The sequence below is a fragment of the Nerophis ophidion genome, linkage group LG06 (assembly GCF_033978795.1).
Source record: "Nerophis ophidion isolate RoL-2023_Sa linkage group LG06, RoL_Noph_v1.0, whole genome shotgun sequence".
Lineage (NCBI taxonomy): Eukaryota > Metazoa > Chordata > Actinopteri > Syngnathiformes > Syngnathidae > Nerophis > Nerophis ophidion.
In genome coordinates this window covers 64,742,071-64,761,533 of record NC_084616.1, presented here as the reverse complement: position 1 = coordinate 64,761,533, position 19,463 = coordinate 64,742,071, and the positions used below count along the sequence as shown (strand labels likewise).

The 19,463-nt window shown below is 38.3% G+C and overlaps 1 protein-coding gene across 2 annotated transcripts in view; it reads right to left on the bottom strand.

The window, feature by feature from the left end:
• The window catches only part of LOC133555104 (adenylate cyclase type 6-like), a 172,398-nt gene that overhangs the window by 32,999 nt on the left and 119,936 nt on the right, over positions 1-19,463 (bottom strand). For both annotated transcript variants that reach the window (XM_061904589.1, XM_061904590.1), the window contains exons 4-9: positions 14,326-14,475; positions 13,785-13,906; positions 7,700-7,811; positions 5,190-5,317; positions 4,952-5,110; positions 4,730-4,871 (exon numbers count right to left, since the gene is read on the bottom strand). In XM_061904589.1, the coding sequence (XP_061760573.1) occupies positions 4,730-4,871; positions 4,952-5,110; positions 5,190-5,317; positions 7,700-7,811; positions 13,785-13,906; positions 14,326-14,475 (813 nt within the window). The remainder of the gene's footprint in view (positions 1-4,729; positions 4,872-4,951; positions 5,111-5,189; positions 5,318-7,699; positions 7,812-13,784; positions 13,907-14,325; positions 14,476-19,463) is intronic.

The following is a 19,463-nucleotide window of genomic DNA, read 5'->3' as shown; positions in this document are numbered from 1 at the left end:
TTAATGAATATGCAGAATATGTGCTGATCCTCAGAACACACAAAAATAGTAGGAGAAAATCTAAATGTTATTAATTAGCATACGCAGTGTGATTTATCGGGACACTTAAACAGTTTGGAAACCATGGTATTATCATTGACAACCATGAGAAACAGTATTGGTCTAATGACTGATCCTTGAGGTAGTCCACAACTAATATCATGTAAGGCAGACTTCCAAATGTTAACTTCCACGAACTGTTTTCTGTCCTTCAGGTAACTTTTGACCCACTCATGAGCCACTGCTCTTGTTCCATATTTGTACAGTTCTGTCCAATAATAACTTATGAACGAGCGTATCAAACGCTTTCTGAAGAAAATCCTTACTAAATATGTTTTCTTAATATTGTTGTCTATCTAATGGAGTTGAAATTTATTCTACCATATCAATTATTGCTGTTGCTGCGGTATAGGGACAAAACACATATTTGTCTGGCAATTGACTATAGTATTCTTTTTTATGTTTTCTCATAAAACATATCTATTTGTTTTTATATTTTCTGAGTCATTTGTCCTTCATTTAAAAAAATGTTCTATACAAATTTTTTTTTTCTTGCACGCACTTTTTTTTAATGCCATTTGTCATTCAAGGTTTGTTCATCACATTTTTTTCTGCCATTGCCTCTAGTTTAGATTTTATTTACAGTTCTTCATACAGATGAATCAACTTTTTCATTAAGTTGCATGCATTATTCACATCATCTTTGTACACATCATCCCATTTTTGTTTATTTAAGTCTTCTCTCAAAGCGTTCAAGGCTTCTATTCATTTATTTCTTATAAAAATCTCTGGTGGTTGTTGCACTACAGTAATACATTGGTTCTCATAAACACAAAATACAGGAAGATGATCACTCACATCCTTCATCAAAATAAAATAATATTCTTTCATCATTCCTTGTGTTAGTAAAAATGTTGTCAATAACAGTTGCATTGTGTGTAGTAATTATTGTTGGTTTTGTTATCATAGGAAACAATCCTGTACTCTTCATGGTGTTCTTTGACCTATCAGTCACACACTTCCAGCTTTCACAATAATAGCGCTACGCATCATTCCCGGTGCATATGCGCAAATAAAATATTGTGATCGCTGTGAACGGGACTCTCGCTGCTGTGTTGGATCCGCTTTGGACTGGACTCTCGCGGCTGTGTTGGATCCATTATGGATTGAACTTTCACAGTATCATGTTAGACCCGCTCGACATCCATTGCTTTCGTCCTCTCCAAGGTTCTCATAGTCATCATTGTCACCAAGGTCCCACTGGGTCATCATTGTCACCGACGTCCCACTGGGTCATCATTGTCACCGACGTCCCACTGGGTCATCATTGTCACCGACGTCCCACTGGGTGTGAGTTTCCCTTTCCCTTATGTGGGCCTACCGAGGATGTCGTAGTGGTTTGTGTTGTGGTTTGTGCAGCCCTTTGAGACACTAGTGATTTAGGGCTATATAAGTAAACATTGATTGATTGATTGATTGATCTCCAAAAATGGCTTACACTTTATTAAATGTTGATTAATGTTCTTAACTTCCTATCAATTACAATGAACATGTTGAGATCACTCGCCAACTTTAATGTTGATGTTGATTTTTTGGAGAGCCCCAATGACTTGGTTTGCCTCGGGACCCCATGTGACTAAATACACCCCTAGACATAAAACCACATGCCCACATATGCGGTCCTGTCCAAGGTTTCTCATAGTCATGATTGTTACGGTCACCGACGTCCCACTGGGGTGAGTTTTTCCTTGCCCTTATGTGGGATCTACCAAGGATGTCGTTGTAGTTTGTGCAGCCCTTTGAGACACTTGTGATTTAGGGCTATATAAATAAACATTGATTGATTGATTGATTGATTGATTGATTGATTGATTGATTGATAGTGAAACAAAAATGAATATTATCAACAACAGTATCAATAATGGTTATATTTTCAGCATAGTAGTGATTAAAAATCCCTCATTGACATTATCATTAGACATTTATAAAAATAACGAACAATAGTGTCACAGTGGCTTACACTTGCATCGCATCCACATCCATCTCATAAGCTTGACAACACACTGTGTCCAATATTGTCACAAAGATAAAATAAGTCATATTTTTGGTTCGTTTAATAGCTAAAACAAATTTAAATTATTGCAATCAGTTGATAAAATATTGTCCTTTACAATTATAAACGCTTTTTACAAAAATCTACTATTCAGCAGACTGGGGTAGATCCTGCTGAAATCCTATGTATTGAATACATAGATATTCCTTTTAAATCGAGAAAAAATCGTTTTTGAATCGAGAATCGTGTTGAATTAAAAAGAAATCGATTTTGAATCAAATCGTGAACTCAAGAATCGATATTGAATCGAATCGTGGGACACCCAAAGATTCGCAGCCCTAGTATCTTCAATGTAATGTCCCAAATGTCCATCTTCTTACTGGCTTTATTTGACTAATTGGCTTAGTATAAAGACAAGAGCGTTTTCTCTAAAGGTTAAAAAAAGGCCTGGTAGGGATCTGTAATTGCCAACTATTGTCTGATAACATTGAGGCAAGTAGCAATATATGCAAACAGTGGTGTAGGCTGTAACAATAACAGGGCGGCAGATGACAATGAATGCAAAGGCCTTTAGTTAACTTGTGGTTCGACATTTAATTTTGATGAGTGCTTCAGTTAATCTACACAATAAAGTGTGTAGTACATAGAGGATGATGTAAGTCAGGGGTCACCAACCTTTTTGAAACCAAGAGTTACTTCTTGGGTACTGATTAATGCGAAGGGCTACCAGTTTGATACACACTTAAATAAATTGCCACAAATAGCCAATTTGCTCAATTTACCTTTTAATAAATAAATCTTTATATATATATATATATATATATATATATATATATACATTTTTACGACGGAATGACAGACAGAAATACCTTTAATTTATATATATATATATATATATATATATATATATATATATATAAAATTAAAGGTATTTCTTTAATTTATATATATATATATATATATATATATATATATATATATATATATATATATATAAATTAAAGGTATTTCTGTCTGTCATTCCGTCGTAAAAATGTTTTCCTTTTACGCAAGGTGTTTTGTAGAGAATACATGATGAAAAAAACACTTAATTGAACGGTTTAAAAGAGGAAAAAAAAGGAAAAAAATTTAAATTACATTTTGAAACAGTTTATCTTCAATTTCGACTCTTTAAAATTCAAAATTCAACCCAAAAAAAGAAGACAAAAACTAGCTAATTCGAATCTTTTTGAAAAAAATTTAAAAATAATTTATGGAACATCATTATTAATTTTTCCTGCTAAAGAATAATTTTAGAATTTTGATGACATATTTTAAGTAGGTTCAAAATCCAATCTGCATTTTGTTAGAATATATAACAAATTGGACCAAGCTATATTTCTAACAAAGACAAATCATTATTTATTCTAAATTTTCCAGAACAAAAATTTTAAAAGAAATTCAAAAGACTGAAATAAGATTTAAAAATTTGATTCTACAGATGTTCTAGATTTGCCAGAATATTTTTTTTTAAATTCTAATCATAATGGTTTGAAGAAATATTTCACAAATATTCTTCGTCGAAAAAACAGAAGCTAAAATGAAGAATTAAATTAAAATGTATTTATTATTATTTACAATAAAAAAACTAATTTACTTGAACATTGATTTAAATTGTCAGGAAAGAAGAGGAAGGAATTTAAAAGGTAAAAAGGTATTTGTGTTAAAAAATCCTAAAATCATTTTTAAGGTTGTATTTTTTCTCTAAAATTGTCTTTCTGAAAGTTATAAGAAGCAAAGTAAAAAAATAAATGAATTTATTTAAACAAGTGAAGACCAAGTCTTTAAAATATTTTCTTGGATTTTCAAATTCTATTTGAGTTTTGTCTATCTTATAATTAAAAATGTCGCGCAAAGCGAGACCAGCCTGCTAGTAAATAAATACAATTAAAAAAAATAGAGGTAGCTCACTGGTAAGTGCTGCTATTTGAGCTATTTTTAGAACAGGCCAGCGGGCGACTCATCTGGTCCTTACGGGCTACCTGGTGCCCGCGGGCACCGCGTTGGTGACCCATGATGTAAGATGACCACACTGTTTTATGTTATTATTCTGGGGGGCGGGAAGATAAAATAAATAGCAAATGTGAAAATATCACAAAACTTGTCCGCCTGTAAACGAGCAGGATCCTCACGAGTTCATGGGAAATTATGTGTGATGTTGCAAATAAATGATAAATGGGTTGTACTTGTATGGCGCTTTTCTACCTTCAAGGTACTCAAAGCGCTTTGACACTACTTCCACATTTACCCATTCACACACACACATTCACACACTGATGGAGGGAGCTGCCATGCAAGGCGCCAACCAGCACCCATTAGGAGCAAGGGTGAAGTGTCTTGCTCAGGACACAACGGACGTGACGAGGTTGGTTCTAGGTGGGATTTGAACCAATGAACCTCGGGTTGTGCACGGCCACTCTCCCACTGCGCCACGCCATCAATAAACAGCAGGACTTTCAATGGCAACAAAAATGTATCATTGCCTTTTCAAATTAAGTTCATTTCAAGCCTCGCCATAAACCGCATTGCATCATTTGTTGACCATGCATGACTTTTTATTTCATTCTTATTGAACTGTGTTTGCTTTAGTTCACTGACCCGCTTTTGGCTACATCCGAGGACCAAGAAGGTTTCAATGCTGTTATCCTTCAGATAGACATTTCTCTCCCCTCCAAAGCCAGGCTCCACTTCGTAGTCGCCATTGAGATACTGCAGAGTGGCCTTAGTGATGTGGATCCGCCTGGAGTGGAAAAATAATTCTATTACGCAGCAGAACTTGTGTTGTATTGCTTTTGGAAGGAAGCACTTTATTCTCCACACCCTGCTTTGCCTCCTGCCTCCATGTGATTGGCCAGTGTGACATCGTTAGACCAGACGTCAAACTGCCACTTCCTGAGTCCTAGGACCCCGCAGTGCACACGCCCACTGTGGATGCCAACGCGCATGTTGACATTGACACCTGTCACTTCACGCACTAGCCTGCAGACATAAAACCGTGATGGGTTCATGCTTTGTTCTCAAGCATTGACAAAAACCACACGCTATAAATTGTACTTACGAAATGGCCTCGATCATGTCCACGCCCATTTCCACACAGCAGTGGGCGTGGTCAGCTCGGGGTTCAGGTAGTCCAGACACACAGTAGTAACAATCACCCAAAATTTTAATACGTAGACAATGGTTCTCCTGCCGAAGAGAGGAAACATGTTATAAACTCATTCTAAGTGATTTTCAAACTAATAGTACGCGGACTGCATCTATTGGTACGCCGAAAAATAAAGTTAAAGTTAAAGTTAAAGTACCAATGATTGTCACACACACTCTTGGTGTGGCAAAATTATTCTCTGCATTTGACCAATCACCCTTGATCACCCCCTGGGAGGTGAGGGGAGCAGTGAGCAACAGCGTTGGCCGTGCTTGGGAATCATTTTGGTGATTTAACCCCCAATTCCAACCCTTGATGCTGAGTGCCAAGTAGGAAAGGAATGAGTCCCAGTTTTATAGTCTTTGGTATGACTCGGCCGGGATTTGAACTCGGGGCGGACACTCTAACCACTACGCCACCGAGTAGGTAAATAGCTTAGTTACATAATCAAACAGTGTTACTGTTCAAACTGCGTGTAATCTTACAGTGGCTAAATAGTAATTATACTCGTTACATGAAATCTCTGCCTTGTTTTTAGTTCAATTACTGTATTTTAATGTTGGTCATTATGGTGGTACTTGGATAGCCAAATGTACTTGATGAAAAAAACTTTGAGAACCACTGTTCTAAGCCGGGGCTTCACGGTGGAAGAGGGGTTAGTGCGTCTGCCTCACAATACGAAGGTCCTGCAGTCCTGGGTTCAAATCCAGGCTCGGGATCTTTCTGTGTGGAGTTTGCATGTTCTCCCCGTGAATGCGTGGGTTCCCTCCGGGTACTCCGGTTTCCTCCCACTTCCAAAGACATGCACCTGGGGATAGGTTGATTGGCAACACTAAATTGGCCCTAGTGTGTGAATGTGAGTGTGAAGTTGTCTGTGTTGGCCCTGCGATGAGGTGGCGACTTGTCCAGGGTGTACTCCGCCCTCCGCCTGATTGTAGCTGAGATAGGCGCCAGCACCCCCCGCGACCCCAAAAGGGAATAAGCGGTAGAAAATGGATGGATGGATGTTCTAAGCGTACCTTAGCAACTTCTTTTCTGCATCTGCATACAGTTGGTGCAATGAAAAATATGATTGTCTTAGCTTCAAAAACTTTTTTTAAAGCTCACATAGAAAGTTTCTTGCACCAGTGCTAATTTTGACAGCAAAATTTGATTTAGTTTTAGTCATAGTCTTTTGATTAAAATGTATTTTAGTTGTATTCATAATTTAGTTATTTAAATTGTTTTAGTTTTAGTCTAGTTTTAGTTGACGAAATATCATAAGATTATAGTCGACAAAAACTACAGTAGATTTAGTCGACTAAAGGGTAACATGTAAACTTTCCCTTCAATTTCTGAAAGTCAAAGCGGAAAAATCACCGATACAAGTCGTATTTTGATGAAAATCATGTCTCAAATGTAGTATTTCACGAGTAAGCCGTGTAGTAAACGGGATAACGTCGAGTGAGTTGTATGTTGTGGGAAATGCTTACCTGTGTGTGGATTTCGGGGTGATTCGACTGTAAATGTCGCTTCAAGTATGTTATGTTTTTCCCCGTAATCCTCGCGCTGTATTTCTTACACTTCGTCTTGTTATCTTTGACGTCAAATATAAAATGTCCCCATGTCCTCTCTCCTCTTCCTCCCCGGCGTTTACATGATGACTTCTGGAGCGCATTCCCGGGTCAGTCTCAAACGCAAACTACGTTTACGTAACTTCCTTACCACGTCGCTCTGATTGGTTCTCTTCCCAACTCCTCCCGCCTTTTCCTAACGAAATGAGTTCCAATTGGACCTCGTCTCTGGCAGACATTTTCGTCTCGTTTTTATTCGTTGACGAATATGTCAATCCACTCGTCATCGTCTTAGTCCACGTAAATTATTTTTTATTTAGTTATTGTCTCGTTTTAGTCAGAAAAAAAAAGGTTGTTGACGATAACTATGACGAAAAGTTTTCGTCAACAAAATTAACACCGTCTTGCACCTTTACAGCTACTTCCCCAACAGATTAATTGACAAAAACATAATGTGAGGGCTTCACGGTGGCAGAGGGGTTAGTGCGTCTGCCTCACAATACGAAGGTCCTGCAGTCTTGGGTTCAAATCCAGGCTCGGGATCTTTCTGTGTGGAGTTTGCATGTTCTCCCCGTGAATGCGTGGGTACCCTCCGGGTACTCCGGCTTCCTCCCACTTCCAAAGACATGCACCTGGGGATAGGTTGATTGGCAACACTAAATTGGCCCTAGTGTGTGAATGTGAGTGTGAATGTTGTCTGTCTATCTGTGTTGGCCCTGCGATGAGGTGGCGACTTGTCCAGGCTGTACCCCGCCTTCCGCCCGATTGTAGCTGAGATAGGCGCCAGCGCCCCCCGCGACCCCGAAAGGGAATAAGCGGTAGAAATGGATGGATGGATGGATGGATAATGTGAGAAGTTCCAGTCATTACCGAGGCCAGCTTGTCAAAACGGGCAAACAGTTCGTTGAGTGTCATGACCAGTTCTTGAGCCGTGCACTGGGAGGCCAAGCTGGTAAAACCCTCAATGTCGGCAAACAGAATACTGAAAAGGACACAAAAAGGAGTGTTATTGTTGATGATGGTCTCCAACATGTGAAGTAATCCACCTAATACGACATTTTAAAAAAGTAACATAGGTTCCTTTTTCACTGCAGATCGTGATTACTCAATTCAGACTTGGACCATTTTCTGCTATTGTCAAGTGGTCTATATTTGGTTCTGTATATAATGTCAATTCTTGTATTTGCTTGTACCATCTAAAGCAGTGGTTCTCAAATGGGGGTACTCGTACCCCTGGGGGTACTTGAAGGTATGCCAAGGGGTACATGAGAATTTTTTTTAAATATTCTAAAAATAGCAACAATTCAAAAATCCTTCATAAATATATTCATTGAATAATACTTCAACAAAATATGAATGTAAACTATGAAAAAAAATTCAACAATGCAATATTCAGTGTTGACAGCTAGATTTTTTGTGGACATGTTCCATAAATATTGATAAAGATACATTTTTTTGTGAAGAAATGTTTAGAATTAAGTTCATTAATCCTGATGGATCTCTATTACAATCCCCAAAGAGGGCACTTTAAGTTGATGATTACTTCTATGTGTAGAAATCTTTATTTATAATTGAATCACTATTTTTCAACAAGTTTTTAGTTATTTGTATATCTTTTTTCCAAATAGTTCAAGAAAGACCACTACAAATGAACAATATTTTGCTCTGTTATACAATTTAATAAATCAGAAAATGATGAGATAGTGCTGTATTTTACTTCTTTATCTCTTTTTTTCAACCAAAAATGCTTTGCTCTGATTAGGGGGTACTTGAATTAAAAAAATGTTCACAGGGGGTACATCACTGAAAAAAGGTTGAGAACAACTGATCTAAAGGCTGCGCCATTACCTAACATCATAGCGGTGCGATGTGGCTGAAACATGTTATATTTCACTCAATCTTGAAAAAAAAAAGTTTTTCAATAAAATAAGCCATTTTTATTCAATGCCATTTATCTTAAAGACAAATTCAAACCCTGAAAATTCCTTTCCAAATATGGACAAGGTCATAAAGGCTTTTTGATGCCTGTGTTCGCGCGGTTTTGCAGTCAGGCTATGTCGTGACATCACAGTGAGGTGGACGGACATATTTGGACATTATGTCAAGCTCTCAGCCTATGAAGTAACACAAAAAAGGTAGAATAAAGGAATATTTGTATTTAATTGTGAATGTTGTCTGTCTATCTGTGTTGGCCCTGCGATGAGGTGCCGACTTGTCCAGTGTGTACACCGCTTTCCGCCCGAATGCAGCTGGGATAGGCTCCAGCACGCCCAAGTGGGACACACGGTGAAAAATGGATGGATGTGGCATGTGCATCATACCACTGACAGGCAACATGCAGTGACTTTCATTTATTTTTTTTTATTTACAGTTGGGCAAAAAAGTATTTAGTCAGTCACCGATTGTGCAAGTTCTCCCACTTAAAATGATGAGAGAGGTCTGTAATTTTCATCATAGGTACACTTCAACTGTGAGAGACAGAATGTGAAACAAAAATCCAAGAATTCACGTTTTAGGAATTTTAAAGAATTTATTTGTAAATTATGGTGGAAAATAAGTATTTGGTCAACCATTCAAAGCTCTCATTGATGGATGGAGATTTTGGCTCAAAATCTCACGATACATGGCCCCATTCATTCTTTCCTTAACATGGATCAGTCGTCCTGTCCCCTTAGCAGAAAAACAGCCCCAAAGCATGATGTTGCCACCCCCATGCTTCACAGAAGGTATGGTGTTCTTGGGATGCAACTCAGTATTCTTTTTCCTCCAAACACGACGAGTTGAGTTTATACCAAAATGGATACATGGATGATACAGCAGAGGATTGGGAGAATGTCATGTGGTCAGATGAAACCAAAATAGAACTTTTTGGTATAAAACCTCCTTCCATCAGTGAGAGCTTTGACTGGTTGACCAAATACTTCCTTTCCACCATAATTAACAAATAAATTATTTAAAATTCCTACAATGAGAATTCCTAGATTTTTTTCCCATTCTGTCTCTCACAGTTGAAGTGTACCTATGATGAAAACTACAGACCTCTCTCATCATTTTAAGTGGGAGAACTTGCACAATCGGTGACTAACTAAATACTTTTTTGCCCAACTGTAAATAAAAAAAAAATAATCACGGATCAATCGTCCTGTCCCCCAAAGCATGATGTTTCCATCCCCATGCTTCACAGTAGGTATGGTGTTCTTGGGATGCAACTCAGTATTGTTCTTCCTCCAAACACGACGAGTTGAGTTTATACCAAAATGGATACATGGATGATACAGCAGAAGATTGGGAGAATGTCATGTAGTCAGATGAAACCAAAATAGAACTTTTAGGTATGAACTCAACTCGTCGTGTTTGGAGGAAGAACAATACTGAGTTGCATCCCAAGAACACCATACCTACTGTGAAGCATGGGGGTGGAAACATCATGCTTTGGGGCTGTTTTTCTGCTAAGGGAACAGGACAATTGAGCCAAAACCTCCTTCCATCAGTGAGAGCTTTGAATGGTTGACCAAATTCTTATTTTCCACCATAATTTACAAATAAATTCTTTAAAATTCCTACAATGGAAATTCCTGGATTTTTTTTTCACATTCTGTCTCTCACAGTTGAAGTGTACCTATGAGGAAAATTACAGACTTCTGTCATCATTTTAAGTGGGAGAACTTGCACAATCGGTGGCTGACTAAATATTTCTTTGCCCCACTGTATCTCCTTCATTGATGTGCATCTTTGATCGATAGACAATTATACCTCAATTATACAATTACATACCAATGCTCCAGAAGGAGGAGGATGAAGAAAAATCGTATATTTTCCTGCCCCCTTCAACACAATACGTAGTCTTACTTAATGGATATCATATAAACCAACAAATACACCCAAATATAATGAAAACAAGCAAAAAAACAGAAGTGCAAAACTTCATGAAGTATAAACCGAACAAAAAAAGTAACATACACCCCAGTGGATGATACAAAACAAATACAAGGCTATAAAAAAATAATTAAAATAATAAATATAAGGCAAAATGTAAACACTTATGGCTGTCCATATGATCTTACTGTTCTGTCTTTATATATGTTTGTCAATTGGAATATATTCGTATATTCCAAATTGAAAAAAATATGTTTTAAAGTTGTCATTGAATATTGCTGTTTGAAATGGCCTTTTCTTCTATGCTCTGTATTCTCAGAAGTGATGACAAACACATTTTTTGTAAATTTGCTGGTAATGTTTTACTTTTAGCCTTAAACATGACACATAATGTCTGTAGCTTTACTAGCGCCTGAAGTTTCAATAAATCAGAATTAATAAATAATGTGATAGTGTGTTCTAAGTAATCTACTTTATGAATAATCTTTATAGCTCTTTTCTGTAGTTGATACAATGCCTTTATGTTGCTCTTATATGTGTTCCCCCACACTTCCACACAGTAGCTGATATATGGCAATATAAGTGCACAATACAATATACACATTGTCCTATAATCTAACACATATTTTACCTTGTTTAATATAAAAATACTCTCGGACATCTTATTCCGTACATGTGCAATATGAGATTTCCATGTCAGACCGTCATCCAGTATCACTCTTAAAAATCTAAGTTCAGAAACCCTTTCAATATCAATTCCATCTATTGACAGTTTGATCGTTTCCTCCCTTTTCCTCTTACAAAAAGTCATAAACTCGTTTTTTTTTACATTTAATGATAATTCATTTACATCAAACTATCTCTTAAGTTTAAAAATGTCCTGTTCAATAATGTTTGATAACGCTTTTGAGTCATGTCCCGAACTATAAAAGTTGGTATCGCCCGCAAATAATACAAATTTCAATGACTTTGATACCTCCCATATATCATTAATACATAAAATAAACAAATTTGATGGTGCTCTTAGCAGCATTTTTATGCAGAATATGCATCGATCAGCAAGTCTGCAGGTGTAGCTAAGGTTGTGACCAGGTGAATCTATATCATGTTTATGAAGTTTGATGGTTTCAACAAAAACAGCGATGATGACTTCAAGATGGATATTTGTACATTTTAAAAAGATACATTTTGACACTTTAGGGGAGAGTGGCATGTGGCTTAATTGCAATCTGAGAACGCCTCCACAAAAAAACATCTTGAAGACAACTCAAAAAACGTGTTAAAGGCCTACTGAAATGAGATTTTCTTATTTAAACGGGGAAAAATAAATGGTTGTACTTGTATAGCGCTTTTCTACATTGAAGTTACTCAAAGGGCTTTGACACTACTTCCACATTTACCCATTCACACACACATTCACACACTGATGGAGGGAGCTGCCATGCAAGGCGCTAACCAGCACCCATCAGGAGCAAGGGTGAAGTGTCTTGCTCAGGACACAACGGACGTGACGAGGTTGGTACTCGGTGGGGATTGAACCAGGGACCCTCGGGTTGCGCACGGCCACTCTCCCCACTGCGCCACGCCGTCCATTCTATGTGTCATACTTGATCATTTTGCGATATTGCCATATTTTTGCTGAAAGGGTTTAGTAGAAAACATCGACGATAAAGTTCGCAACTTTTGGTCGCTGATAAAAAAAAGCCTTGCCTTTACCGGAAGTCGCAGACGATGACGTCACAAGGGTGAGGGCTCCTCACTTCCTCACATTGTTTATAACGGGAGCCTCCTGCAGCAAGAGCTATTCGGACCGAGAAAACGACAATTTCCCCATTAATTTGAGCGGGGATGGAAGATTCGTGGATGATGATATTGATAGCGAAGGACTAGAAAAAAAAAAAAGAAAAAAAAGGCGATTGCATTGGGACGGATTCAGATGTTTTTAGACATATGTACTAGGATACTTCTGGGAAATTCTTTATCTTTCTATTGTGTTGCTAGTGTTTTAGTGAGATTAAATAGTACCTGATAGTCAGAGGGGTGTGTCCACGGGTGTCTTGAGGCCAGTGTCTGAGGGAAGTCGACGGCAGCTGTATAGACAGCGCAAGCTAAGCTGGTATCCGGTGAGAGGCGACTTTTTACCACAATTTTCTCACCGAAACCTGCCGGTTGACAAGTGGTCGGGATCCATGTTCGCTTGACCGCTCTGATCCATAGTAAAGTTTCACTTCCGGGAATTTTAAACAAGGAAACACCGTGTGTTTGTGTGGCTAAAGGCTAAAGCTTCCCACCTCCATCTTTCTACTTAGACTTCTCCATTATTAATCGAACAAATTGCAAAAGATTCAGCAACACAGATGTCAAGAATACTGTTTAATTGCGCGATGAAAAGAGACGACTTTCAGCTGGAAACGGTGCTGCACTAATATGTCCCCTGCAACGCGAGACGTTACGCGCACGCGTCATCATTCCGCAACAAGAAACTCCGCGGGAAATTTAAAATTGTAATTTAGTAAACTAAACCGGCCGTATTGGCATGTGTTGCAATGTTAATATTTCATCATTGATATATAAACTATAAGACTGCGTGGTCGGTAGTAGTGGGTTTCAGTAGGCCTTCAAAAAAGTGACTGTGGTGCAAAAGGAAGGTTTTTAAAAGTAGATTTAAATCGTCAACATATAAAGACAGGGACCGGAATAGTTTCGATGCGACACATCCAATCAATGCGCAAAACAAACCTCAAATTCGAGAATGAAGAATCTGTGTCATTGAGGCAGCCACTCTTTGCACAGTTCTGTAATTGAATGTGTTCTGAGGTTCTTCCTCTTTAGGGAAGATCTTTTCTTGGCTGTTGGTGATTAAGTGGTCCCTCACGTGTGTTAATTAGGTTCCAGTCTGCCAAACCACTCCACCCTCTGTCTAACTGTATGCAGGCAACTATGTGTTGTGTGTGTGTGTGTGTGTGTGTGCGTGTAGATGTAGTTGTGGTGTGACACCGTTGTGTATCAATCATATTTCATAACAAAATTGCATAAAACTACAGCAGAATTCCTTCACCCACAGTGTGTACAGACTGACCTGACATTGTCATGTTTCTGGATATAGATCTTATGGAACATCATGTCTTCCTTCTTGGCATTGATTTCAGCCTTCATCTCCATGGCAACATGCCTTGGCAGCACCGAGAGCAACAGACGTTCCTGGGAAACACACAAGAATTTAAACAAAATGCAGATTGTTCGACAAGCTGCCTACCAATTACCTGTGGGTGTGTTACATATTGGACACTAATTACAAAGCTTCTATCTCTCATGGACACATGCTACATCCTGGTTCTTCTACATGCATCCTTTTCATGGCGAGCATAAATTGTAGATGTTCTGCACATATACCGTATTTCCTTGAATTGCCGCCGGGTTTATAGTATGCGCCTGCCTAGAATTACTGCCGGGTCAAACTTGTTTCGCAAAATAATTCCACAAAATCCTATCTTCCTGAAATTTTTGACATGGCTGCCAACTGGCATGCACCCTGAGTTGCACAGACGTGCGACGGACAGTTCATCGCTGCTTGGAGCTTTTTTTTTTTGTTTTGTTTGTTTTTATGTGCCTGACCCTACCTGTTGCTGATTCTCCCTCTGCAGATGTAGTCTGGCCTGGATGTATCCTCTGGTTTCCTGGAAGGCTTGTCTCTGAGAAACCTCAGCAGGGTAGTGGGTGCAGATTCCAATGATGTTGGTGCACAGGAAAATAAGGACATTTGCACTCACCTATAGAAAGAGAGAAAACAGTGCGTGATGGAGGGAAAATAGATCATAGCAAATCCTATTTGATGCCAGAATAAACATCAGGATCTAAGGATAACATGTAGAAGGGAAGTTGCGCTACAAAGGGGAACTGCACTTATTTTAGAATTTGAAATCATTCACAATCATTATGAAAGACATGACGACGGATTTCTTTTTTTTTAATGCATTATAAATATTAAATAAATGTAAATAATACAGCTGAACCCACAATAGAAGCTCCAGTATTTCACCCTTTGAAATCCAATGAACAACCATTGAAAAACTGCCAACAAAACTCCATTTACATTTTGTGACTTGAATATTAACAAAGTATTAGTGATATTGTTATTGTAAGCGCTAACACAGGCAAACTATTTTTATCCGCGCCATGATAACTATACCGAGTGTCCCTAAGATTACATCGAGTGGTCTGCTGCTTCCTCGCTTCCTTGCGCCCTGGAAGTTTATCGTAGATTATAAATCATTCATCTCACCTATGGATGTCCCGATCCAGGTTTTTGCACTTCCGATCCGATGCCGATATTGTTTTTGCACTTCCGAACCGATACCGATACTGGCCGATACTGGTCTATCCGAGCATGTATTAAAGTTTAAAGTTATTTAGCCTACTTAGTTGTCAGATTCATGTTGAAAAGGGTCTGAGTACTCTTGATAAACACTAGCCAGCTGAATTAGGTGACTTTGAATAATACACAATGGTTGGTATTCAAGGATAAACACAAAATAGAAAAAATTATACATGACAAACAGAAATGGCATCATTAAACAGTAAAAAAGTGAACAGTGTAAAGTGCAAATAATGCTGTAAACATTATTTTAAAAAAAAAACACAAACAACCTGAGTTGGATAACATTTCTATAACTCAACATCTATACTTGCTCTTAAACAAGTGTACACTTAAAAAAAATAAAAAATAAAAAAACTATCCACACACTCCTTTCAATTGTTTGGCCCAGTCAGGGGGGCAAACAATTGAAGTCCAAGCATAATGAGGAGATACTTTCTAACGAAGACGAGCACTTCAAGATGCTCAGGTGTCAGCCTGCTCCTGTGTTCATCAATGATGAGTGCGAAAAAGCCTCTCACTCTCAAGAGTCATTAAAATGTCTTACAACTTTAACACCACGCTTGACTTTATTGTGGCATGTTTTGCACTCCACCTCTTCATCTTTTTCGTTTTTTAGGGTAAAATAATCCCACACAGCTGACTTTTCTGCCGTAACTTTTAATTCACATGGCCGTCTTAACGGTTAGAACACAGACCTGTGGATGTGTCGAATGTGTGCTGGAAAATGCGGAACGGAGCGTAGGAAGCAGCAGAAGAGTGGAATGTATTATTTAAATGGCTGCGTTGAAAAACACGGACCGGATTATATAAAAAAACCTGGATCTGGATCGGCATTTCCCCATGTCTTGCATTTTTTGGCAAATATCGGCGGCGATCTGTTCCAAATATCGGATCGGTACAACCCTAATCTCACCTGGACAGAAGAACTCTGAGTAAGTATTCCGACAAGTTGGTACACTTTGACAGCCATTTAGGACCCGAAAATGGTCAGAATGACCAAAAAAGACCCTTGCCTGGTGTTTAGTGTTTGTTTTTAAGGGCTGTGTTGGCGGAATTGCGTGGCTTTTGATCAAATCTATTGAACATTTAGAATGTAAAAAAAAAAACACATCCATATTTCATAATGATTGTGGACAATGGGCAAAATTCCCCAAAAGAGCTGTTCCCCTTTAAAAATGGATTACTTGTAGTTCTTTTTAGGCTAACTTGACAAAAGATTTTTGTGTAAACTGCCTTTGTGATGAGTAACACCATTTACAGCAAGAGTCAGTCCAGGAAAAGGTTTTGACCCTGCATTCACACATACTCATGTATCAATGTTTCCAGTTGTTATGTTTGTGATTTTGTATTTTTACAAATTTTTTTAACAGTCATCCTAACCATTTTTTTGTGTTTCAACTGTTTTTTTTTTCTGTTTGTAGACTTTTCTGAGCCTGATGAGGGGGCGGAGGCAGTAATCACACCTGAAGCGGATCAGGGTAGTAGGGCTTCTTAAGCAGTGTGCTGCTTTTGTTTCTATTATCTGATCGCCCTGTCATTGTGCTCTCGGTCTCACAAGTATTATCTAATATATTGTTACTCTTGGCTTCTTAACCTCCTTGACTCTGTTTTTGCTTCTAGTCTTTTGTTGTATACTTTTATCTGGCTTCACACCGTGTCTTTTGTGACAGTGTTGTTTCGCTTTTGTTTTAGACTATTTACTGTTTATTCCCATCTTATTTTCCTCAGTTGTGTTTTGTATTTTTTCGCTTCACTTTCTGGAGATACTTTTTTGTTAATTTGCCTTGTCTGCTGCTGTGGAATAAACGATCATATTTTATGCAACCTATCTTCCTTGCATCTGAGGTTCTTGCCTCTGAGGAACCTTATTGACTTTGTGTACTTGGGACAGGCCACATTGAATAAGTAAAATAAGAAGATGAATGAAAAAACAGCCAACAAAACAGTCATACCGGCATGGTATATCTAAAACAACTGAAAAAAGGGTTTTATTGTTTAAAACATAATGGACGCAGACACAATTGTCAAATGTATTCCTGAAGTGTGACCTGGATATAAACTTCCCAGAGAGGAGCAACTTGTACCAAATATTAATAAGACCACTAGACTAGATCAGGTCTACAGTTGAAAGTGCAAACGGGAATTTCTTATCTCCTGTTTGCATGACAGCCCATCTCACACTTATGCTGTGAAAAAAGGTTTCACACTGACATCTCCTGGGTAGAAAAGGAAACGCACAAAGGCCAACAGCATGACACAAACACCAAAAAATAACACACTCATCCATCCACCCATCCATTTTCTACCGCTTGTTGCCTTTTAGTCCAACCACCTCCAAAAGTAGCTTACATTTTCTAATTGTTTATTTCACTGTTTGTAATGCCCTAGACCATTGGTGTCAAACTCTGGCCCGCGGGCCAAATTTGGCCCGCCCTTTAATTTAATTTGGCCCTTGAGGCAATATCAAATTAACATTACAGCTGGCCCGCCGGTAACAGCACATTCACCGCTAATACTCATACTTGCCAACCCTCCCGATTTTCCCGGGAGACACCCCAAGTTTAGTGCCCTTCCTGAAAATCTCCCTTTAGCGTCCTCTACTGCATGCCGTCATGTCCTCTTTTCCTCCATATAAACAGCGTGCTGTCCAAGTCACATAATATATGCGGCTTTCACACACACATACTTGGTCAACAGCCATACAGGTCACACTGAGGGTGGCCGTATAAACAACTTTAACAATGTTACAAATATGCGCCACACTGTGAACCCACACCAAACAAGAATGACAAAACACATTTCGGGAGAACACCCGCACCGTAACAAAACATAAACACAACAGAACTAATTCTTGCAGCACTAATTCTTTCGGAACGCTACAATATACACCCCCCGCTACCACCAACCCCCCCCCCCCACCTAATTTTTATATTATTTTCAAATTTATTAGCCTGTGGAAAAAGTTGATATTTACCTCAGAAGGCTGCAAATAGAAAAGAGGCATTAATTTTTAATATTTACATTTTATTTAATATACCACTGATGTTTTTTCATTTGTTTTTTGAAAGTTGATTTTGCACTATTACGTTATATAAGCTCTGCCTGTTCCATAGGAGGAAGCCCGAGTACCCGGAGGGAACCCACGCATTCACGGGGAGAACATGCAAACTCCATACAGAAAGATCCCGAGCCCGGGATTGAACTCAGGATTACTCAGGACCTTTGTATTGTGAGGCAGATGCACTAACCCCTGGTCCACCGTGCTGCCCTATTTAAACCTTGCTTGTTCAATACTCATTGAAAAACTTGTTTGGGTCCCTATTAAAAGGTTAATTTGTTCAACCTTGCCCCGCGGCTTTGTTCAGTTTTAAATTTTGGCCCACTCTGTATTTGAGTTTGACACCCCTGCCCTAGACATAGAGGTGTAACGGTACACAAAAATTTCGGTTCGGTACGTACCTCGGTTCAGAGGTCACGGTTCGGTTCATTTCCGGTACAGTAAGAAAACAACAAAATATACATTTTTTGATTATTCATTTAACAAATTTGCTAAATCTATCACCAAAAATATTTTTTTCTAAGTGGAATATTTGATTTGAAGTAATCGGAAACTTGGATAGGTCAATTATTCATAATAACATTGATTTTGATTCAATATTATGTTTTGAGCAATGACAGCATGAAAGAAAAAAAAAACAGCTTTGTTTTATTAGTCAACGTTGCAACTTTTTCTAAATTACATTGTGCCTTCAAGCTTTTTTTATTTCACTTTTGTTTATTTTAATAGTATTTTTAGAATGTGCCGTGGGCCTTTAAAACATTAGCTGTGGGCCGCAAATGGCCTCCGGGGCACACTTTTGACACCCCTGCTATGGATAATAAAAAATAAAATCTGATAAATCTATGGATAAAAAGCAGAGCCTGGCGACGCATGCACTTTTTTTTTGTTTTTGACCTCTTTTTAACCCTGAACGTACATTGAAAATACACGTAAGCCTAACTTAAAATGCCGGATATTCGAGGCATTTAAGAAACTCCACCTGGACAGCTCCGCAAAAGAGGACATATGCCGTGAAAAGAGGTGGTGTGGTCAGTCTATCATAGCCCAGTCGTTGCTAGCATTCCGTGTTTTGTTGTTTTTCTGATTGATTGAAACTTTTATTAGTAGATTGCACAGTACAGTACACATTCCGTACAATTGACCACTAAATGGTAACACCCAAATAAGTTTTTCAACTGAAAAAAATAACTCATAAGATTTACTTGAAAAAAATTATTGTAAGTATTTGCACGCAAATGATTTAAGTAAAATTTAATGCTGCAATATCAAGTAACACTCACTTGCCAGTATCAAGTAAATTCTACTTACCGTATAAAACA